At 40.7% G+C, this 22,937-nt stretch overlaps 1 protein-coding gene and 1 non-coding gene across 2 annotated transcripts in view; both read right to left on the reverse strand.

Moving 5' to 3' along the window:
• LOC145404107 (beta-1,3-glucosyltransferase) overlaps positions 1-22,937 on the reverse strand; it is a 196,105-nt gene that overhangs the window by 157,390 nt on the left and 15,778 nt on the right. The window contains exon 4 of the mRNA XM_080275722.1: positions 9,882-9,955. Coding sequence (XP_080131848.1) covers positions 9,882-9,955 — 74 coding nt within the window. The remainder of the gene's footprint in view (positions 1-9,881; positions 9,956-22,937) is intronic.
• On the reverse strand, positions 16,371-16,489 carry LOC145404198 (5S ribosomal RNA). The gene has a single exon (XR_013898130.1). It is a non-coding gene; the product is annotated as a 5S ribosomal RNA (ribosomal RNA).

Below are 22,937 nucleotides of genomic sequence, written 5' to 3' on the forward strand. Positions count from 1 at the left end.
TTCGCCACCACCCACGTTAATACCAGATGACACACAAATTGCCACAACATCAGACTCACAATTAAGAGACAGCCCACCCATTGTACAACCCACACCACACGTTAAAGATAAAGAAACAAATGCGGGAGTTTCGGATGATGAGTGGGAAACCCCTTCAGACATAGAGAGTGTCGACTTTGCAGCTGCCTTGCATACGTATGCCAATATACTTAACAGGGTTCACCGGTCCGGTCATACATATTCCACCATTCCCTCACATAACGATAAACTTGTACAAGTTGAATCAACAGGGCAATCATTAAATATGAATCAAGAACCAAATACTGCTGATCTAAAAACCACACCTCACGTTTTTGTGTATCACGAGGATAAGACTGCCCCAAAATTCTCTGGCACAGACAAGGATCGCATTGATGTCATTTCATTAATCAGTCAGTGCGAACAAATGTTCATCAAGCGCCACATACTAGATGAACAAGAGAAAATTGCTATTTTTTCATCTTGCATAAGCCAGGAAAGATGTCCAGCAAGCAATTTATTGCGCTCCGATAAGCTACATCGTGCTAGGACATATGATGAATTTAAAACTGAATTTCTGAAGAAATTTTCTGGAGGTATGAACTTCTTGCCAGGTATAATTCCAGAATTACATAAAATTGTAGATCTTGTAAGGGAGCACACTACAAACCATGTGCTCAGTGAAATAACTGCTGATGTCTCCACAATCAAGAGAACCCTATAAGCTACTCTGGAGAATTCTAAGTGGATAACAGATGATGGAAAGATGTCCCCAGACCTCGTCGTGGACATCATTGGTTATGTAGCTGCCTTGTGTAAATTACCTGATAGAACCCTTAAGATTGCCAAAACAATCGCGTACACCCCTGGAATGTGCTTACTAGACTTAATGAACGAGGTAGAGATGCAGTGCAGTAAAGCAGGTGTGGTCGACACTCATGCACATTCTGGTAGAATCAGGGTACCTGAGACAGTATCAGCTGTGAAAACATCTACACCGACCCCAAACAGAGAACAAAATCGATCGCGACCAGAAATGAGGCAGCCCAAACAAACAAAGACGCCTAGACCTCGTTCCCACACGCCTTCCTACAGGCAGTTTCATAAGTTTTCGCGCAGCCTGAGCAGGTCTCGCGCCATAAACAACACTTCTTATGGGAAATCACCTCGTAGGTCACAGTCAAGGGATAGGTCCATTCTGTGTCATTACTGTGCAAAACCAGGACACACAAGGTATGAATGCTTTATCAAGGCAAAAGAGGATAATCAAAAGACACAAGGATTTGGTCCTTACTGTAGGCATCATAGATACCAAGGGCACTGGACTAGTGATTGCAAAACAGTAGAAAAAATTGTGTCTATGTTCAAATCGGGGGAAGACCAAGTCATGACAAAAAACGAACAAACGTAAAGAAGAACAAGGTTAAACTTCACATAGGAGGCATGTTGGGAAATGAGTGTATCTTGATACCAGCTGTGTATGTGAGGATCAAAACGTTTCCTTATTTTTAGATACAGGCTCTCCAATGAACTTAATAACACATGAAGAACTAAACAGAATTCTTAAAAATAAAAAGAAAGTAACTTTTCTGGATGAAGCTGATTTAGAATTATACACAGTAGATGGTCAAGAGATTACAGTAAAAGGTATGATAAGATTAAATCTCAGTTTCACAGAAACTACAAGACCATTCTCTGCATTGTTCTATATCGTTGAAAACTTGGCAATTAAAGCTCATATGTTACTGGGCTTAAGATCCATGAGAACTGAGAACATAACTATACTCCCACAAATGATAATGAATTCATAGAGGAAATACTTTCAGAGCCCTCACCGATTGGTAGAAGAGAGCCAAAAAGAATTGGTAATATTAAAGGCTTAAACAAACATACACAAACAAATGAGTGTATAAATCCACTTACACCAGCAACCCCATCCTCCAGAATTAGTGACCCAGATAACAGTACTGATTTATCAATTTTTCCAGCCCATCTCACTAATGATTTGGTTATACCACCTAATTCATACATGAAGGTTACCATAAAGAGCAAATTATGGAATAGTACTGTTCTTGTCTTAGAAGAATTATGTAAAGTAAAGGGATTGTCAGTAGAAAACGCATTATGTCATACGAACGACGAAGGGCTAACTCAGATATTCATTATTAATCACATGAATGGGGAAGTTCAGTTGAAGAAGGGAACTTGCATAGTTAATATTGAAAAATGTTTCGCCCCTGTGAAGGAAATAAATATTGGTGGAGTAACAAGTGAGATAAAATCTACGGATAGAGAAAGAATAAATGAGAATTTAATTCACTCAGGTGAATTTGACGAAGAAAATGATTTGTTAACCCTGCTGGAAACACACAGGGACACCGTAGCATTGCCCGGAGAACAATTAGGGTGTACTAACTTGATTAATCACATGATTAATGTGCACCCAGAAACACCACCAATTTTCGTACCAGCTTATCGCATACCACACTCCCAACGTACACTTGCAAATCAGTATGTCGATGAAATGTTAAAGCTTGGAATTATTGAACCTTCAGTTTCTCCGTGGAACGCTCCCCTTTTCTTTGTGCCCAAGAGAAATGGAGAAATGCGTGCGGTAGTAGATTACCGTAAACTAAATAATCACACAATCCCAGACAGATTTCCCATGCCATTGCTAAGTGATGTTCTACAGAATATTGGTCCTGAGAATAATATATTCTCGACCATCGATCTCCTAAACGGATACTATCAGATTCCAGTATCTCAGGAGTCACGTAAATACACTGCCTTTTCAACAAACAGAGGCCATTATCAATATACAAGAATGCCAATGGGACTGAGGACAGCCCCCGGTACGTTCCAGTGTCTTATGAATTACGTATTGTCCGGAATTTTAGGACAAGGCATATTTGTTTATCTTGACGATATTATTATCGCAACGAAGAATATTAAGGATCATCTCAGGAAATCAGACTTACTCTTACAAAAGCTTAGTGATGCTGGATTAAAAATTAAACTTTCTAAATGCAAATTTTGCTTTAAGGAAATAAATTTCTTAGGCCACAAATTAAGCTCTGATGGTATTCACACCACTGATGACAAAATACAGGCAGTGAGAGATTTTCCTGAACCCACTACGACTGACGAAGTTAGACAATTTTTAGGTCTGGCTGGGTACTATAGGTCCTTCGTACCACAGTTCTCTCATATAGCCTTCCCTCTATTCCAACTACTCAAAAAAGATGCTGTATTCCAATGGGAAGAAGAACAAAAAAGGGCATTTAACAATCTAAAAATTAAACTAACAAATGCACCTTGTTTAGCATATCCGAATTACACGAAATCATTTCTTATTTGTACAGACGCATCAGTTAAAGGATTAGGGGCTGTACTGATGCAGGAAGATAAAAGAGGAAAGAATCAACCAATTGCATTTGCCAGCAGACAAACAAGAGGTGCGGAGAAAAATTATAGCACTACAGACTTAGAGGCACTTGCAGTGATTTTTGCATTACAAAAGTTTCGAGATTTGGTATATGGTTACGAAATCCACTTATTCACCGACCATAAACCACTGGTGGGTATGTTTAAAGAAAAACTCCTTTCTGGGAGGAGAACAAGATGGAAATGTACAGTTGAAAACTACAATGTACAACTACATTATATACAAGGTAAAATGAATATAGTAGCTGACGCATTATCTAGGAACCCGAACACAATTCAGGTCGCGGCGTTAGATCTCAAAGGAAATATCCCAAACCACGAGGATATCGCAAAGGCACAAAGACTTGACCCAGTATGGTCAAGAGTAATATACAAGTTAGAAAGTGGAGATGACATACAATTACCCAAACTTCATGTCCCACTTGAACAATTCACAGTGGTCAATAATACATTATACAAAATTAACTCTAAACAACCAAAACGCCAAAGAAATACTAACCAGTTGGTAGTACCTAATGACATGATACCCCAAGTATTACGAATGATACACGACAGCCCACATGCAGGACACCCTGGAAAGAATAAGACATTCAACCAAGCCCAGCTATTATATTACTGGCCTTCATTACGAAGAGATATAAACAATCATATAGACAGATGCGAATCATGTGCGAAACACAAAGGATACCCAATCACACCTGCACCGATGGGTAATTACCCAGTACCACATCAACCATGGGACGTTGTCGCTGTTGATTTACTCAAGATGCCATTATCATACAATAATAACCTATACTTATTCGTAGCAACGGATCATTTTTCCCGTTATGTCATTTTAGCTTCAATTAAAGATAAGACAGCAGAGACAGTAGCAAAGGCAATAACATAATAATGTAATATGTCGCTTTACTACCCCAAAGGTATTAATAAGTGATAATGGAGGAGAATTTAATTCTGAGATCTTACAAGAAATATGTAAACAATACAACATCAAAAAGGTTAACGTTTTGGCCTATCACCCAGCATCGAATGGGTTGGTAGAGAGACAAAATAAAAAGGTATTAGATGTGCTACGACACATTCTCAGTGAAAATTATGCAAGCTGGGATGATTGGATTCCCAGAGTAGAGGCCTCCATTAATGGGTCTATAAATAAATCCATTGGTGACACACCACATTTCATTATATATGGCACAGATAAAAAATTACCATATGAGCTCCTAGAAGGTGACAGCATGCCTATATACAATTACGATGATTACTCTAAACTCCGTTTACGTGAATTCCAGGACATTCACAAAAGAGTCAAAAAACAATTAACGATGTCCAAGGAAGAAATGACGGAGGCATTTAACAAGAAGGCAAAAGATTCACCTATCAGCTTAGGAGACATTGTTTACGGAGTCATTCATACGAGACAATAAATTATCCCCTAAATTTGAGGGCCCATACAGAGTAATTAACATAAAAGCAAACAAAGTTTTAATTAAGTCACTTTCAAGTGGCGAGGAAAAACAAGTTCATATTGACCATTTAAAACGAGTTTCAAGGGAATTATCACATAATTATTCAGCCTCGGATACAACCGAACAGGTGAACGTACCTCAAGAAACCAAGCGAGAACACAACAATGATTACAAAAAGAAATTAGGGTCATATACCAAACAATCGAACATAGGTGCAACTATTCCAATGAAATCTACGGTACATCATTTACGAGAATTAAATATCGATTTAAACTCCTTCTATAAATGAAATAACAGCCAACCGTAACGCACATCATCACTATCATCAACCACAGCTTTATAGGAAATTAATAGATTTTTTTTTTTCGGTAGGTTACGATGAAGGGACTTATGCTATGGATTCTCCTATACATAGTAAGAGTATATGCGCACCTAGACCCCAAGCATATAGTACGACAAGGATGCCTCATAGCTCCAACGGCAACGACTACAATCGTCAAGGACGTCATGAGTACTGAAATAAGTCTAGATTACTTGTATGACTTACCTACTTATGTAGAAAGACTTGCGACGCCGATGCGAACTCTGGACTTCAAGATAGGGAATTATGTTTCACAAGCACATAACACCAAGGAAGTGGATGAAATGGTGAAGTTAGCGAAATGGAAATTAAGCTGACTTCACCTAAGTTTGAAACTATGCAGCTGATCAATGAAACAATGAAGCCCTGGGAAGATTTGAGTTTGAGTATGTTCAACCCATATTATGTGTATAGCCAAGCACCTTCTGTCTTTATAATCATCTGCATTGTAGTTGCAGTATTGCTGTTGGCAATGCACAGAATGCATGCAAGAATTGCTAATTTGGAGTCATTGTTTAGTGGGGGGAGAGTTAACATCACAGTTAACCACCCTGAATGAAGTGTATATATTTTGTATATAGTATTAATTATATATATATATATAAAAAAAAATAATAATAATAATAATAATAATAATAATAATAATACAAAGAAGAATGACCCATATATGACAGACCAGTACCATTATCTTTGAATGAAATATTAATAACTCTTACAATAATCTTAATTTTAAACTATTTTTATTCTTGCATGTATGCATTTCACTATAATATCCCAAGTACATACTGTATTACAGTTAAATAATTTACTTTAATGCATTTATTCAAATATGTATACAACTTATTTAAAATGTAATATTACTGAATAATCACTATTTACTATGAATAATATATGTATACAATATTCATACAATTATGTTACTTTACAATATTATGTATTTCACTTAATTAGCTTATAAGTTCATTATAATGTGTATGTAGTATGTATTAATATGTTATAACTATTAAATGTCGATGGTACGCCATTTTCGCGCGGCCGAGCAAATATAGGACTACATAATAGATAAATAGATAGATAGAGAGACAGATAGAAGCAGGAAGTCAAATGATGAGAAGGTGTTGTGTCTAGGAGAATCCAGCAGTGCTAAACATGCTTACACTCTCTTAACACTGAGGAAAGCTGACGACAGCGGCCAGTAAGGAGATGATGCAGTTAGCTGTCAGCAGTCCTCTCGTGAGAAAGATCTGGTAACCATGAGGAACATACGTGACACACCCCTGCTACACCAGATTTTAGGAAAGAGAGTTTAGAAGGAGACAAGCGACCCTAGAGAGAGGTCGAGACGGAGATTAGCCTTAGAACAGAGAGAGAGAGAGAGATAGCGAGACAGGGAGGTAGCTACCCGGGACTTATACTCTTTCCATGTGAGAAACCTGTTTAATATTTCTAAGACAAATAAAAATAGTCCCATACTATTCTTTACCTCTCCCGTCACTACATGACATCTGGTGGGGAAACTACTACAAGATATAAAAGCCGCTCGACCACAAGTCTAAAATACACTTCTCTACAAGTAACTACAAAGTCTTTATGACAACATATCACCCTGTGGGCAGGGTCAGCCTCAGGAAAACAGGCCATGTGCTCATACAACTGAAGGTGGTGCTGACGTATTATGTGGGTAACAGGATTTGACTGTGTCTCAAGAAGTAGTCATTTGTTATGTACCCACTCGTACCAGAATATCCCATGATCCTGCAAAGGTACTTGGTACCAAATGAATCAATTCACCATTTCATGCCACCGTTTAGGGACCATGTCTCGCAGCCACAGAGTAGGACAGGACCCATCAGTGTCTTGAAGATGCAAATTTTTTTCCTGTACAAATAATGGCAACACCAAATACCCAAGATAAGTGAATTTATAACCCAGTAAGCCAAGCCAGTGTGATGAAAATTCTAATCATCTGACCTACTGTTGTTATTTATCACACTACCAAGATAAGTGAATCTTCCCATGACTTCCACATTCTTGCCACCTGCTTGGACAGATTGAACTGCTTCATTCAACAGGCCACCAAATGCATGGACTTTGGTCTTGGCCCAAGAGGCCTTTAGTCCTAAAGGCTTCACATTCTCATGAAATTCCTCGAGGGCACTCAGTAGCATCTCCAGTGACTGCTAGGACAACTGCAGCATCATCAGCAAAGTCATGGTTGTAACCCTGAAACTGCTTACTGATACTCCACTGTGACTGATTCACAGCCTGGCCAAGTTCCCAATCCATGCACGTGCTGAAAAGGGTCAGACCAAGGACATCCCTGACTTTCAGCAGTACTTACTGGGAAGAAGTTGGATGTTCCTCTTCCACACTAAGTAGCACTCTTAGCATTTGAGTTCAACTCTCAGTGTTTGATTACAGGCCAGCAATCGGTCGGATTATCCCTGCCGGGATCCTATGGAGTTGCAGGAGTTCCCATAGTACCTCCCAATTTACTGAGTCAAATGCCTTCTTGAGATCTACATAGGCTGCAAGCAAATCTTTTTGATACTCAAAGTGGCATTCCATGAGAACTCAGAAAGCTAGGATTCAGTCAACTGTAGACTTTTTCGGTGTGAATCTGGATTGCTCAGACCTCTAAAACTTTAGCATATAGTCCTTGATATGCGTCAGGAGAATGTGAGCAAGAACATTAATGATACCAGTCCACCAAGTGGCTTCAATGACCACATGTAATGCCCTGATCATGGCTTCGCCCCCAGCTTTGATAAGTTCTGCCAGAATGCCACAAGTACTGGCTGTTCTACTACTTTTCAACCCATCCACTGCCTTCCTGATTTCCTCCAGAGAAGGCATGATATCATCAATTGGTGGGAGAACAGTTTATGGTTGTACACCAGCCAATGGGAGCTCTCCACTGGGAGGTTCAGCCATATACAGTTGCTCAAAGTATTCAGCCCATCAAGCCCTATACTCATTCACCCCTGACACAAGCTCTTCATCTCTGTCCAAACAGAGTTAACCTGAGTGGTGGGTCTGGAATGGAGCTTCTTCAGGGCTCAGTAAGCAGGTCGAAGGTCATTCATATGAAAACGGCCTTCCACCTCCTCAACAAATTCTCTGACATACCTCTCCTTGTCCCTTCCCAGCAATTTTTTTTCCCCTTTTTTTTATGCAAGGAAGAAGGAACCAAAGGCCAGAAGCCTGCAAGACTGTTCCCTCCAAGAAAAAACAAAAGCAAGATAACAGAGCTAAGTTCCAGATCTCTTCATTTTGAGGTGCCTGGACATACTGCATTTTAAAGGCTGTCAGTCATAGGCAGTGGGAAATAAAGACATAGGATGACAGTTCCAGAGCTGACCTGTTGCATTCATGAAGGACTGGGACTAACAGTTAACTCTTGCATTTGAGCTGGACAGAAAAGGGATGAGAGTTTGTTGCTAGACAGGTGCTATGTGCCCACTGTTGTGGTAGAAGGATGCAAGCAGACAGTTCTAAGGTGCAGTGACCATTGAAGCAGTGACAGAAAAGAGATAAAGATGCAACAGTGCAGCAAAGAGACAGAGGTTGAATGGAGTCAGTAAGAGGAGGAGAATTAATGAGATGAAAAGCCTTTGGCTCCACCTTGTTGAGAAGAGTTGTATGTGGGAAGCCTCCCTACACATGAGAGTTGTACTCTATAAGGCGAATAAAACCCGTGTATAAAGTCAACAACTGTGCAGGGGTGGAGAAAGCACAGACTTGGCTTAGCACACCTAATCTCTTAGATGCAGATTTTGCAAGAGGTAATATGATCGTATTTGCATGACAGGGATTTGGCACCCTTTTCTAATGTGACAGTGTCTGGACTGACTCTATCGGACACGTTTATGTGAAGCTACAGAATGTCGTGAATGTTTTTGGCATATCAGATAGAGCCAGGATTCTGGTGGCTTGAATGAAAAGTGAATGGAAGTGTGGCCCATTGGACTGGGCAAACTTTGGCTGTCTGGACATTGCTACTCCTCACCCTGCCCAAGGGTGGGAAAGGAGGTCCAGATGATGATGATGATAATAGGATCTTTCCAAGATAAACCCCAAGAGAATAAAACCCCAAGTATGTTGAAAGATGATACAGGTTTGAGTTGGATATTAGAGGATACTGTACTCCTGCCCACCAAGACAGAAGTCTGTGCCACTCCCCATCCACAACCAGTCTGGCAGCACGACTCCTCAATTTTGGCCAGTGTCCCTGGTGAGACAAAACCCCTCCTTGATCTTGGGCACTCTCCAACGCATTCATTAACTACTGCTTGAGTAGCTAGAAAGGGACTGAAATGAATAAATCGAGTATGTATTAAAATATGTATGACAAAAGTTGCACCTCTTTCTGTACCTGGGAGTTGCCTGTAAAGTGGAGCCAAAAATTCAAAGACTTGAATGATAAATAAATGATTGTATGGCCTATTTCAATGGGCACTGTTGATAGTTCTCTTACTTTAATGTTATCATTCCCACCATCCACACCTTTCAACCCACCATCCACACCTCTCAACCCACCATCCACACCTCTCACCCCAACCATCCACACCTCTCACATCCACCATACTCACCTCTCCAGTATGGGGAAATAGGTCCACGCTGAGAGATTTGGCCACTCATCTGAAGCAATGTAGACCTTGCATGGCTGAAATGATTTTATTTTAATGAGAACATTATATTATGACTACCTAATACAATTCAGTAAAAGGAATGTTTTGTTTGGTTTTCCATTCTTTGTTTAACTACATTAAGTCATTGTCTGCAGTAAGTCCTTATTATGTGCTACCTTTTTTATTTTTGTTTTTTTATTAAGTACTCAGTAATATATAAAAAGATTGCCCAAGTCTCACAATCATACATTACACTCCTCATTCATAATGCATACAAGGATACCCTAGCATGGAGGGAGATCCCTCTCAATGTCAGGAGGGGCAAAAACTCCATAAACATCTTCCAGCCACTCCATACCCTTAGTACTGAGCTAGTTACAGGCCTACCTCTGCCATGTATAATGTCCACTGTATAACAAACTCCTCCATGCATCAAGAGACTTTCCAGCAATAATACAATATAAAAATACATCACTGGATTCATGGGGTTAAACTGAGCTGCCCAGCACTATGCTAGTATGCTGTAATCAGGTACAGTATAAATATATATGTATATATATATATATATATATATCATCATCATCATCATCATCATCATGAGCCGTTTGAGTATCCACTGCAGGACCAGCCTATCCCGACCAAAGTAGGGACGATACAGCCAGTGTATCTCTACCAAGTGGCTTAGGCTGTCTAGTAGAAATATATATATATATATATATATATATATATATATATATATATATATATATATATATATAAGGGGGGAAGAGGGAGGGGGAGGCTGAGGATGAGATGGAGGGATGGGGTGAAGTATATGAGAGAGGGGGGTGTGAGTTGGGAGCAGGGCAGTGAAATGGCGGGGGACAGGGCGACATGGAGGCGATTTGTTTGTGGCCACCCCAAACAGGATTGAGGCATCTGGCAATAGATAGATAGATATATACTGTACATCACTCTCATCTTAAATGTCGGGACCAACTGCTTAGCCCCGGGCTCCTATGCTCCTCATGGGGCAATGTAGGATTGGATGATGGATGGATGGATATTCTGTGTGTGTATATATATATATATATATATATATATATACACATACAGTAAACCCTCTATAATTCAGATTAATTGGGAGGAACCCTATGTTGAATTATCCATCCATCCATCATCCAATCCTACGTTGCCCCATGAGAAGCGTAGGAGCCAGGGGCTAGACAAGTTGGTCTTGACATTTAAGATGAGAGTGACCAGCCTCACTCATCCCTGAGTGGCATTATGTGAGCAATAAACCCAAACCACCCTTTGGATATAAACCTTCACCGGCTCAATCCGATTGGAGCGCCATAATTACCCGCTAAACCACCAGGTGCCAAAATTTGGTTATATGGTTACCACCCAGCATTGTAAATGGTTTCCTGGTGTGCAGGAAACCATTTGGTTTGTCACTCAGTGTAGAGTCACCCACAGACAGAAGGAAGAGAAAAGAATGAAGGAAAGAAAGACAGAAGAGGGAGCATAAAGTCACTTGGAGGCAGAAGGATGAAGAAAGAATGAAGGAATGAAAAACAGAGGAGGATGCAAGGAAAGAAGGAGGGAGGAGAAGAAAGGGGAGACACCTGAGAGCAGCACTACATCGAGTAAGTGGATGGTGAGTACCCCCACCTACCACTTGAATTATACAAAAAATTATTGGAACTCATGCTTGCCCCTATCCCCAAATCACACCCACTCTCACTAAAACATGGCTTTTTCACAAAAACATTGAACAGTACTGTATATTTTTCCTTTATACTCAAAGAGTGCACAACACAATAAAATAGTCAAACCTTGATAATGAAGTCTTGCAACACAGTTGTAGAGTACAGTACACTCAACTGTACTAAAGGTACTTTACAGTTCTTAAAAATTACATTTATTACTATACTTATCACTACAAAAACTCTTCACGTCCACTTATCACTGGAACCCTTTTCGGACATGTCTCACTTAATTTGAATTTCTCTCTGAATTAAAATTATTTGTCTGGTGGTCAAGAAAGGTCCAAATTAACTGATTTCCGAATTATTTGGGATTGAATTAGAGAGAGTTTACTGTATATGAATACATAAATAAATAAATATATATATATATATATATATATATACATACAGGTAACTCGCACGGAACACGTGGGTTTCGTTCCTACCGTGCCGTGTTAGGTGCGAAATCGCGTATATTTAAACTACTCCGTATTTTGCTCCCTAGACCCCCCAAATGTGTTGTTTTGCTGTTATCTGTCACTGGTAATCACTAGAAAGCACTTTAAGTGGTTAGAAGGTTTATTTAATGTTATAACTCACAAATACAGTACTCCAGAGCAAAACTTCAACACACAAATACTGTACAGGTAACTCGCACGGAACACGAGGGTTTCGTTCCTACCGTGCCGTGTTAGGTGCGAAATCGCGTATATTTAAACTACTCCGTATTTTGCTCCCTAGACCCCCCAAATGTGTTGTTTTGCTGTTATCTGTCACTAGAAAGCACTTTAAGTGGTTAGAAGGTTTATTTAATGTTATAACTCACAAATACAGTACTCCTGAGCAAAACTTCAACACACAAATACTGTACGTAAACACAAGGAAACATTCCGACGCCGATCATAGGTAATAAATTAGGTTAACTGGTACCAGTGCTTTAACTTACAAGTACATACCAGAACAGTACATATTTAACTTAGAAATGCAGTACTGTGATATCGAATGATTTCAGTACATAATCTGTTAGGAATGGCTGGAAAATAAAAATGTTATGAATACATTTTCACCTTTTTGATATATGTTTATGGTAGTTTCGAGTTATTTTTTACGTTATCGTTGTGCCCATGCTTGGAAAAGGGAGCGAAAGAGTTGAATTTTCAGTCCTAAATGAGAAAACTGCACGTCCTCCAAGGCTAGACTCTGCCACGGGAGAATAAAGTGGAGGGTCAGTCCGATTAGCAATAAGGAAGTTGTGTCACAACTTCCAGCTCCCACACCACGAGAATGCCTAAAAATAGAATCGTAATGCAGTTTCAGAACTAACAATAAGTCTAATTATTACGAATACAGATACAAAGCAGAAATAAATACGTTTACAGACAGGGAAAACGTATTTCTTCCGTCATAACATGTTCATCTTTCTCAATCATTTTACGTTCATCTTTATCATTTTACCTTGTTATTTTCGCAATATATATTGCTGTCTCGTAAACAGGGTGGTTGTTTGTGTTTTGCAAGGGAGGAAAAAGGTTGTATTTTCTGTCTGGGTCGAGATAATGGGTGTAACTATGTGTGGTTAGGCATGGCCACGAGCGAAAAAATCGTACATCCACTCATCACGATAGCTGGTGGTGATCTGACAGATGATACTTGAGAGGGTGATTTCAAGGTCAGTCTCATGTCCCAGATTTTCGTTCACTTCCCGAAAGTTTATTCACAGTTTTCTACAAGTTGCATTGCATCAAATGATCCAAACCATTACAGCAAACCTGAGCAAATAGGTAAAGATACCAAGACAAAAATGTATTTTTCTCTTATTATAAGTCTTTAACGAACAAACAAAAAAAAGGCAATATTCCGACGCTGATCATGGGTAATCATATAAATCATGTTAACTGGTTACAAGGCTTTATTTAATGCTTTAATTGCTTACAAGTACATACCAGAACAGTAAATATTTAACTTGCAAATACAGTACTGTAGAAAAGCAGTACAGTAAGAGTTTAACGAACAAACAAAAAAGGCAATATTCCGAAGCCGATCATGGGTAATCATATAATTCGGGTTAACTGGTTACAAGGCTTTATTTAATGATTTAACTTTATTTAAGTGCTTACAAGTACAGTACATACGAGAACAGTAAATATTTAACTTACAAATACTGAACAGCACTGTGGAAAAAACGAACAAATAAAATAGGCAATATTCTGACGCCTATCAGGTAAACTGGTTATAAGACTTTATTTCTTGCTTTAACGTTATTTAATAGTACTTTAAGTTGCACATAAACTTACCAGAACAGTACAGTACTGTAAATATTTAACTTACAAATACTGTGCTACTGTACTCGGGAATGTCTCACTCACTGAATAATTTCCCGCCTAGATCGTCACGTAATCAAAACAAACCGCGCGCTGCGGTGACGTTCGAGGATTTGATCTTTCAAAGGCCTCTCCTGCGTTAATTTGTAGTTTTCATAATGTTTTTTTTAATCTTACGTTGTCTTATATGTATCCCAGCCCTTACCGCGTATAATTGCGAGCGCGTTCCATGAGATCGTGTTCCGTACGAGTTACCTGTACATAAACACAAGGAAACATTCTGACACTGATCATAGATAATCTTATAAATCAGGTTAACTGGTACCAGTGCTTTAACATACAAGTACATACCAGAACAGTACATATTTAACTTAGAAGTGCAGTACTGTGATATTGAATGATTTTAGTACATAATCTGTTAGGAATGGCTAAAAAAAAAAAAAAATGTTATGAATACATTTTCACCTTTTTGATATATATTTATGGTAGTTTCGAGTTATTTTTTACGGTATCGTTGTGCCCATGCTTGGAAAAGGGAGCGAAAGAGTTGAATTTTCAGTCCTAAATGAGAAAACTGCACGTCCTCCAAGGCTAGACTCTGCCACGGGAGAATAAAGTGGAGGGTCAGTCCGATTAGCAATAAGGAAGTTGTGTCACAACTTCCAGCTCCCACACCACGAGAATGGCTAAAAATAGAATCGTAATGCAGTTTCAGAACTAACAATAAGTCTAATTATTACGAATACAGATACAAAGCAGAAATAAATACGTTTACAGACGGGGAAAACGTACTTCTTCTGTCATAACATGTTCATCTTTCTCTATCATTTTACGTTCATCTTTATCATTTTACCTTGTTATTTTCGCAATATATATTGCTGTCTCGTAAACAGGGTGGTTGTTTGTGTTTTGCAAGGGAGGAAAAAGATTGTATTTTCTGTCTGGGTCGAGATAATGGGTGTACCTATGCGTGGTTAGGCATGGCCACGAGCGAAAAAATCGTACATCCACTCATCACGATAGCAGGTGGTGAACTGACAGATGATACATGAGAGGGTGAAGTCAAGGTCAGTCTCATGTCCCAGATTTTCGTTCACTTCCCGAAAGTTTATTCATAGTTTTCTACAAGTTGCATTGCATCAAATGATCCAAACCATTACAGCAATCCTGAGCAAATAGGTAAAGATACCAAGAAAAAAATGTATTTTTCTTTTATTATAAGTCTTTAACGAACAAACAAAAAAGGCAATATTCCGACGCTGATCATGGGTAATCATATAAATCATGTTAACTGGTTACAAGGCTTTATTTAATACTTTAATTGCTTACAAGTACATACCAGAACAGTAAATATTTAACTTACAAATACAGTACTGTAGAAAAGCAGTACAATAAGAGTTTAACGAACAAACAAAAAAGGCAATATTCCGACGCCGATCATGGGTAATCATATAATTCGGGTTAACTGGTTACAAGGCTTTATTTATTTATTTAACTTTAAGTGCTTACAAGTACAGTACATACGGGAACAGTAAATATTTAACTTACAAATACTGTACAGTATTGTGGAAAAAACGAACAAATAAAATAGGCAATATTCTGACGCCTATCAGGTAAACTGGTTATAAGACTTTATTTCTTGCTTTAACGTTATTTAATAGTACTTTAAGTTGCACATAAACTTACCAGAACAGTACAGTACTGTAAATATTTAACTTACAAATACTGTGCTACTGTACTCGGGAATGTCTCACTCACTAAATAATTTCCCGCTTAGATCGTCACGTAATCAAAACAAACCGCGCGCTGTGGTGACGTTCGAGGATTTCATCTTTCAAAAGCCTCTCCTGCGTTAATTTGTAGTTTTCATAATGGTTTTTTAATCTTACGTTGTCTTATATGCATCCCAGCCCTTACCGTGTATAATTGCGAGCGCATTCCGTGAGATCGTGTTCCATGCGAGTTACCTGTATATATATATATATATATATATATATATATATATACACACAGATAGATAGATAGATACAGATACAGATATACCTGAGCTGCCCAGCACTATGCTAGTATGCTGTAATCAGGTACAGTATAGTGTGTATATATATCTATATCTATATATACGGTATGTCTATATATATATATATATATATATATATATATATATATATATATATCAATCCATCATCTAATCCTACGTTTCCCCATGAGGAGCGTAGGAGCCCGGAGCTAGGAAAGATGGTCTTGGCATTTAAGATGAGAGTGAAGATGAAGTTATATATTCATTCATTCATTCATTGCCAGACGCCATGTATCCCAAATGGGGTGGCCAAGGGCTTAGAGTTAACTGTTATACAGGGAGGGGCACTAATCCTCCACCAACCCCACTTGTCACGTAGGGATGCCAACAGCATCTGGTGTTCCCAGGCGGTCACCCATCCAAGTACTAACCAGACCCAACGTTGCTTAACTTCGCTGATCGGACGGAAAGCGGTGTACTCAATGTGGTATGGCCGTTGGCAGTTATATACAGTAATCCCTCTAATATCCGGACGCCCAATAACCGAACATCCCCACTAACCGAACCTTATCGTCCTGGGATCAAACATTCCCAAAATGGTCCAAAAATCCAAAAAAATTGGAAAAAAAAATCGATTTTTTGCCGTCCGTAATTTGAACTTGCCGCGTGCGCCGCGTGAGAGCATTGTTTTGGTTCGTCATTCCTCCGACGTCCGATAGAGCGCCGCTGCATCCTCCCCACTTCCCGCCTGTCTCTCACCGCGACAAGACCTACGCTCTTCGTCATGGCTGCCCACGTGCTCGCTTTTGTGGTGGTGCCGTACTTGCTGCAAGGCCTCCTGCTGCTCTCTGCCCTACTTTTAGTGTGTGTGATGATGGCCCCGCCTCCTGAGAAAAGGAAGAGAGTGGTGTTGACTCTGGAGAAGAAACGGGAGATATTGGAGAAGGTTGATGCGGGTTGGTCTTCCTCTCGCATTCTCCGCGAGTTCAACCTGGCCCGGTCGACTTTGTTTGATATCAAGCGTTCCCGAGACAAGCTCATGCAGTACACGGCTGACTTCTCGTCGAGAAGCAAACGCAACGTGGAGAGGAAGGTTATGTTTACTCCCAAGTATGCAGAGATCGACCGCTCCACGTTGATTTGGTATCGACAGCAACGTGCAGCTGGTGTGATGGTACGTGGAATGGAGCTGAAGGCTGCTGCTGAGAAGTTTGCAAGGCTTCACGACGCCCTAGACTTCAAGGCATCCGAGGGTTGGCTCTTCGCGTTCAAGTTGCGACATGGCCTTACTAACCGTAAAGCACATGGCGAAGCATTGGACGCTAACGAGGATGGAGTGGACGAGTTTCGGCACAAGGTGAAAGGCTTGATCGACAGGGAGGGCCTCACTCTCGGTCAAGTCTATAACGCTGACGAAACTGGCCTATTCTATCGCTCGGTGCCAACGAACACTCTCGCCGATGAGACGGAGAAGCGTGTACCTGGCCGCAAGCTTTCTAAGGAACGGATATCTGCTTTGTGTTGTGCCAATGCTAACGGCATGCACCGGCTTAAGCCCATTATTGTTGGCCGTGCAAAGCAGCCTCGGTGCCTTCGTGGGGTGATGGATGTCCTTCCTGTCGTATGGTACCATTCTTTGAAAGCATGGTTCACAGCTGTGATTTTCAAAGACTGGTTTCACCATCACTTCGTCAAGGAGGTCATACATTACCAGACGAAGACACTGGGAATTCCTTGCGACCAGGTAAAGGCTCTCCTTCTCCTCGACAATGCACCTGCCCACCCGTGCGACAAGGACTTGGTTGCTGAGAATGGCCGTATTAGGTGCATGTTTCTGCCACCTAATACGACTGCTCTCATTCAACCAATGGACCAAGGAGTGATCGTGGCAACAAAGCACCTGTACCGTCGGAAGTTCCTGGACGAGGTGATGGTGGTTCTCGAGGACGAGGACGAGCGCAGGGAAGGACGTGACACTCGAGGCAAGCGGACTTTGGAAAACCTTCGCCGCTACAACATCAAGTCTGCGCTGTACAACTGGGCTAGTGCATGGAAGGAAGTCTCTGTGAAAACTCTTGAAAATGGTTGGTCTTGTCTGCTTCTCGGAACAGATGTGGAGTACGATTTCCTAGGGTTTGACGTGGATGACTTCCATGCACGGCTACGTACGCACGGCGACGATGTTGATGTGGACGATGTCCGTGAGTGGTTGGACGACGACGAGGGCGATCCTGGGTATCAGACGTTGTCTGATATCGAGATCGCGTCTTCGGTTGCTGGTGTCAGTCCCGAACTTGAAGATTCCGACGACGAAGGCGATGATGATGCAGACTCCGCCCAGCAGGACACTACTCCAGCCATCCTCAAGCTGAGCGCACTCCGGGAACATCTAGAGTTCGTCCTAGACTACCTGGAACACCCGGACTGCGACAGGGAGATGGGGCCCTTGGGACTCGTGGAGGAAGTGCGTGCTTTCCGGCAGCGCATCATCAATCGCCAGAATCGTCGGTCCTTGCGTCAGTCAACGATTGACAGTTTTTTCAGGCCCGTGACCCCCGCTGTGCCAAGCCCTGGTTCCACTCCGTTGCCTCCCCAAGACAGGCCCTCATGCTCCGAGCCACAGCCCAGCACATCAGCTACAGTGGAGTCACCGCTCGACGTGAGTTTGCGGCTGTCTTCAGAGTCTTCTGTAGTCGGTGCGCCATCACCACTACCCACCGATGCACCCCTTGGACGCCTGCCAGTGATACTCTCGGGCTCTGACAGTGAATAAACAGCAAGAACTTCTCCACTAGACCACACGGGAATTTTGAGTGTTGTGCAGTGAAAAAAACGGTGTGTTGTGTTAAGGTTTTCAAGTTGGGAGAAAAGACTAAGTAGAAAAGAAATTTAACGTAACTAACCTTCTTTGTTTTGGCTTTGGAAACTTAAAAAAACTTGGGAAAAGTTAATGTGCAACACTTAAATTTAATGGAACATTATTTGGACTAAAGTGAACACTGTGAAAAGAACGGACTTCTGTGTGTTAGTGACTAAGTTCAGTGCAAGACTTCAGGAAGAGTGTAGTGCAAGTGCTTCAGGAAATCGTTCTTACTGTCAGAGTCCGAGAGGAGGCGGTTATTCATCGAGGTGGCCAGGGACTTGCTGTAAGTAGCCAAAATGTTTCATGTTGTACTATTTTCCATACTATATTTACCAGAATGTTTCATATTGTATTTTTTCCCATACTATACTTACCAGAAAGTGTCATACTGTACTTCTTTCCATACTAAACTTACCTCATGCATGTGCAGTAGGAATGTGTTTTTCAGAGTTCGGTTAGGTTCGGTTAGGTTAGGTTCGGTTAGAGTCCATAAGTACCAGAATGTTTATTAATGTATGAACATACTTCTAAACCCACATTTTATGTGTCTATTGCATTTATTTCAGTCATTTATGTGCCTTATTGGTGTGAATTGGGTGTTAAATAGGTGCTATGCATGTCCGGAGGGAGTTGTATAGGTGTTTCTCTGTGTTGGGGTCCGTAAGTACAAGTCCATAAGCTGGGGCCCAATATCAGGACAAAACCAATATCCGAACCTACCGATGGCTCTATTGATCCGGATATTGGAGTGATTACTGTATGTATATATATATATATATATATACATATATAAATATACCATAAAAGCTCGATTAACCAGCATCTGATGCATCGGCACATGCATATAACCGGAACGCAAATTCGATCCTGCATGGGGTCAAAAATATTCCTGTTCCTTCCACTTCTTCAACTTCTGACCCAGTTCCTTCCACTTCTTCAGCTCCTGACCCAGTTCCTTCCATTTCTTCAGCTCCTGACCTTGTTCCTTCCACTTATCCTTCTCCACTGTCTGAATCATCTCATGATCCTGATGATCCCCCTATAATTCTTAATTAGTTCTGTACAGAACAGGATAAAGTAATGTATGCAGCTAAGTTTTCAAAATTATTTTGGCCTGTAACATATGCTACATTTTTCTTTAAATAATTTTTGGTAAAGTTTGCAGGTTTGTGTTCAGTCCTGTACAATTTCTCTTGCTGTCTTTTTTTGTGTATTGTAGTGTACCTGTACTGTATCTAATACTGAATAATGTACGTTACGAAATAAGGTAAAGTCCCAAGTTTGGTCCTATTTCATTTGTTTGACCTCCCAGAAAATTTCTAAGAGTAACATTTGGTTATCCAGAATATTCCATATCCGGGATGGAAGAATCCCCATGCATTCCACTTAACTGAGCTTTGACTGTATACAGTATATATATATATATATATATATATATATACATATATACAGTACCCTCGCGTCCAACACGGTAATATTGTCATGCACAGGTCCCGTGTTGGACCAAAAACGTGTTGGACAAATAACAGAGCTTATGGGGAAAAATAAATTATGTCAGCAACACTAGGAAAAGTCACCCTAAATACCTACCATATACCTTTACATATATTGGTACTCCTGTAATTATAATAAATGGTGCTGTACTATGAATGATAACTAACCTTTTAGGATAGTGTGGTGGGCTTGCTGGGAATGGAAGGTGGTATCCGAAGCTGTAGGTAGTCCTACTGGGTCCCCGGAGGATGGCTGCTGGCGTCACTAGCAGGTAATGGCCGCTGCTCCTCCTCAACGTCCCTCATAAATCCTTCGAAATCACACTCAGAATCACTATCCTCATTCACATCCATGGAAAATCCTGCTTCTGCCTGTCCTAGCACTTCGTTAGCCTTCATTGCTGCCAGGATCTTGTCTTGGTTTTTTATTATGGTCCTCACACTGGCTTCATTCACGTCGTAGGCCTTGGCGATGTCCACTTTCCTCTCCCTTTTCTTCTTCCTCTCAATGATTTCTAGCTTGGTGGCCTTAGGGAGGTGCTGCTGCTTCTTGGGGTTCTCAGAAGGCTTCCTAGGCATCGTGAGCAGGATAAAATGCAGTTGCAAGGGCAGAAAATGCGCGAGAAAAAAGCACCTTCCAATGCGAATTATGCGAATGAGTGGCACTGTGGCGGTTGAAATTTAAACAGAACATAATTGAAAGCAGAAGTATTTTTGATTGGACGACTTCACGATCACGTCACGATAGCGGGTGGGGAAGGCAAATTGATCAGAAGTTTTGATTGGCTGTCAGCATCACAGGAACGTCCAGTATGACCGTGTTGGACCGGGGGTGATCGTGCTAGAGGCGAACTCTGTGGATTTCGCCCACTTCTCGGAGCTCCGTGCATGTTATGCTATAGTAGGACTCGTGTAAATTTGCGCCTGTGGTGTGGCCCGCACCTGTGTACAGTGTTGCCACGTTTTCTATACCGTTCTCTCTCTCTCTCTTTCTCTCCTGGCGGGAGATGTGAGCCACCTTGAGTGCTTTTGATTCTTTTATAAGTTATTTATAATTGTGCTTTCATTTGTTAATTTGGTTTTGTTATACAGTATTTAGTGATATTTATCATTTTTTGTATACGGCGACAGATGATCCGTTATTGCAGTACCATGATTGATTTTCATTCATTCATTCTCTTTCTCTGGGTGTGGAAGTGTTGCCATTCGCGAGTGAATAATGTTTTTTTTTTTTTTTTTACTTCAGTATTGGAATATGCCTACTATTTTGTCCTACATATTAGCTTATGGTTATAAATGTGATAATTCCTCGCCCTTAAAATTATGGTAAAAGCCAGTAAATGTGAGCATTTTTCCCTAGCAACACCTGTCCAAGCTATGCTTGGGTCTATGGAGGGGTACGTACTTTATCTAAGGCCAGACTGGGTGTGTCAGCGTTGCCACTCAAAAGAATTATATGAATTATTTCTTTTACTTTGGATATTGGCATATTTCTTCTTTTTCCAGGCTCATTATCTTATATCCATAACTGTGATATTATTACCCACCCTAAAACTACGCTAAAAACCATTAAAAGTGACTACAATTTCTTTTAGCAACACTGTACAATACGTATGCCATGTTTCTGTGTTACTGTATAAATATTTTATGCATAATAAGATTACTGCTGATTCATCCATCTAAATACACAAGTGTAAGTTTTATTCATCTGAATTTATCGTATTTGTGATGCCTTGTACATAAATAGCTTCCGTTTCACATCGCAAGTTGAGGAAACGTGGCAACATTGTACACAGGTGCGGGCCACACCAAAGCCGCAAATTTACGCGAGTCCTACTATAATGCACCCATGTTACAGTAATTGTATTAAATTGTACTAATTTTTTGCTCTCCGTGCTGGATGCGAATCGTGCTGGACAAACGCGTGTTGGACGCGAGGGTACTGTATATTCATATATAAATATATATACTGTACATATATACAGTATATATATATATATATATATATATATATCTATCTATCTATAGCCCGACGCCCTAATCCTGCAAAGGGTGGCCGCAGACAAAACGCCTCCAAGTTGCTCTGTCACCCACCATTTGAATACCCTCCCCCCAACTCACCCCCCCCCTCCCTCATATACCTCTCAACTCCATCCCTCCACCTTATCCTCGATCTACCCCTCCCTCTCCCTCCCTCCACCTCACCTACATACACCTTCTTAGTCCGTCGTTCATTCTCCATTCTCTCCACATGTCCAAACCACCTCAGTGTATTTCTCCTAATCTTCTCAACCACATCCACATCCACTCCACAACGTTCCTTCACTTCTTCATTCGTCAACCTGTCCCTCCTTGTCACTGCTCATGCTCCTCTCAAGTAACTCATTTCCACTGCTCTCACTCTTCACTTGTTCCCCACTTGCAAGGTCCACGCCTCGCTTCCATATGTCAGGGTAGGGATCACAATACTATCTTGCAGTGACTTCTTAACTTCCATACTCACCTCCCTATTTCTCATCACTGCTTTCAGTGAACCAACAACCTTCCTTCCCTGCTGTACCCTTTCACGCACTTCATCCCCCAAAGTTCCATC

The sequence above is a fragment of the Coenobita brevimanus genome, chromosome 62 (assembly GCF_032717465.1).
Source record: "Coenobita brevimanus isolate Jiangsu-jjx chromosome 62, ASM3271746v2, whole genome shotgun sequence".
NCBI classification, from domain to species: domain Eukaryota; kingdom Metazoa; phylum Arthropoda; class Malacostraca; order Decapoda; family Coenobitidae; genus Coenobita; species Coenobita brevimanus.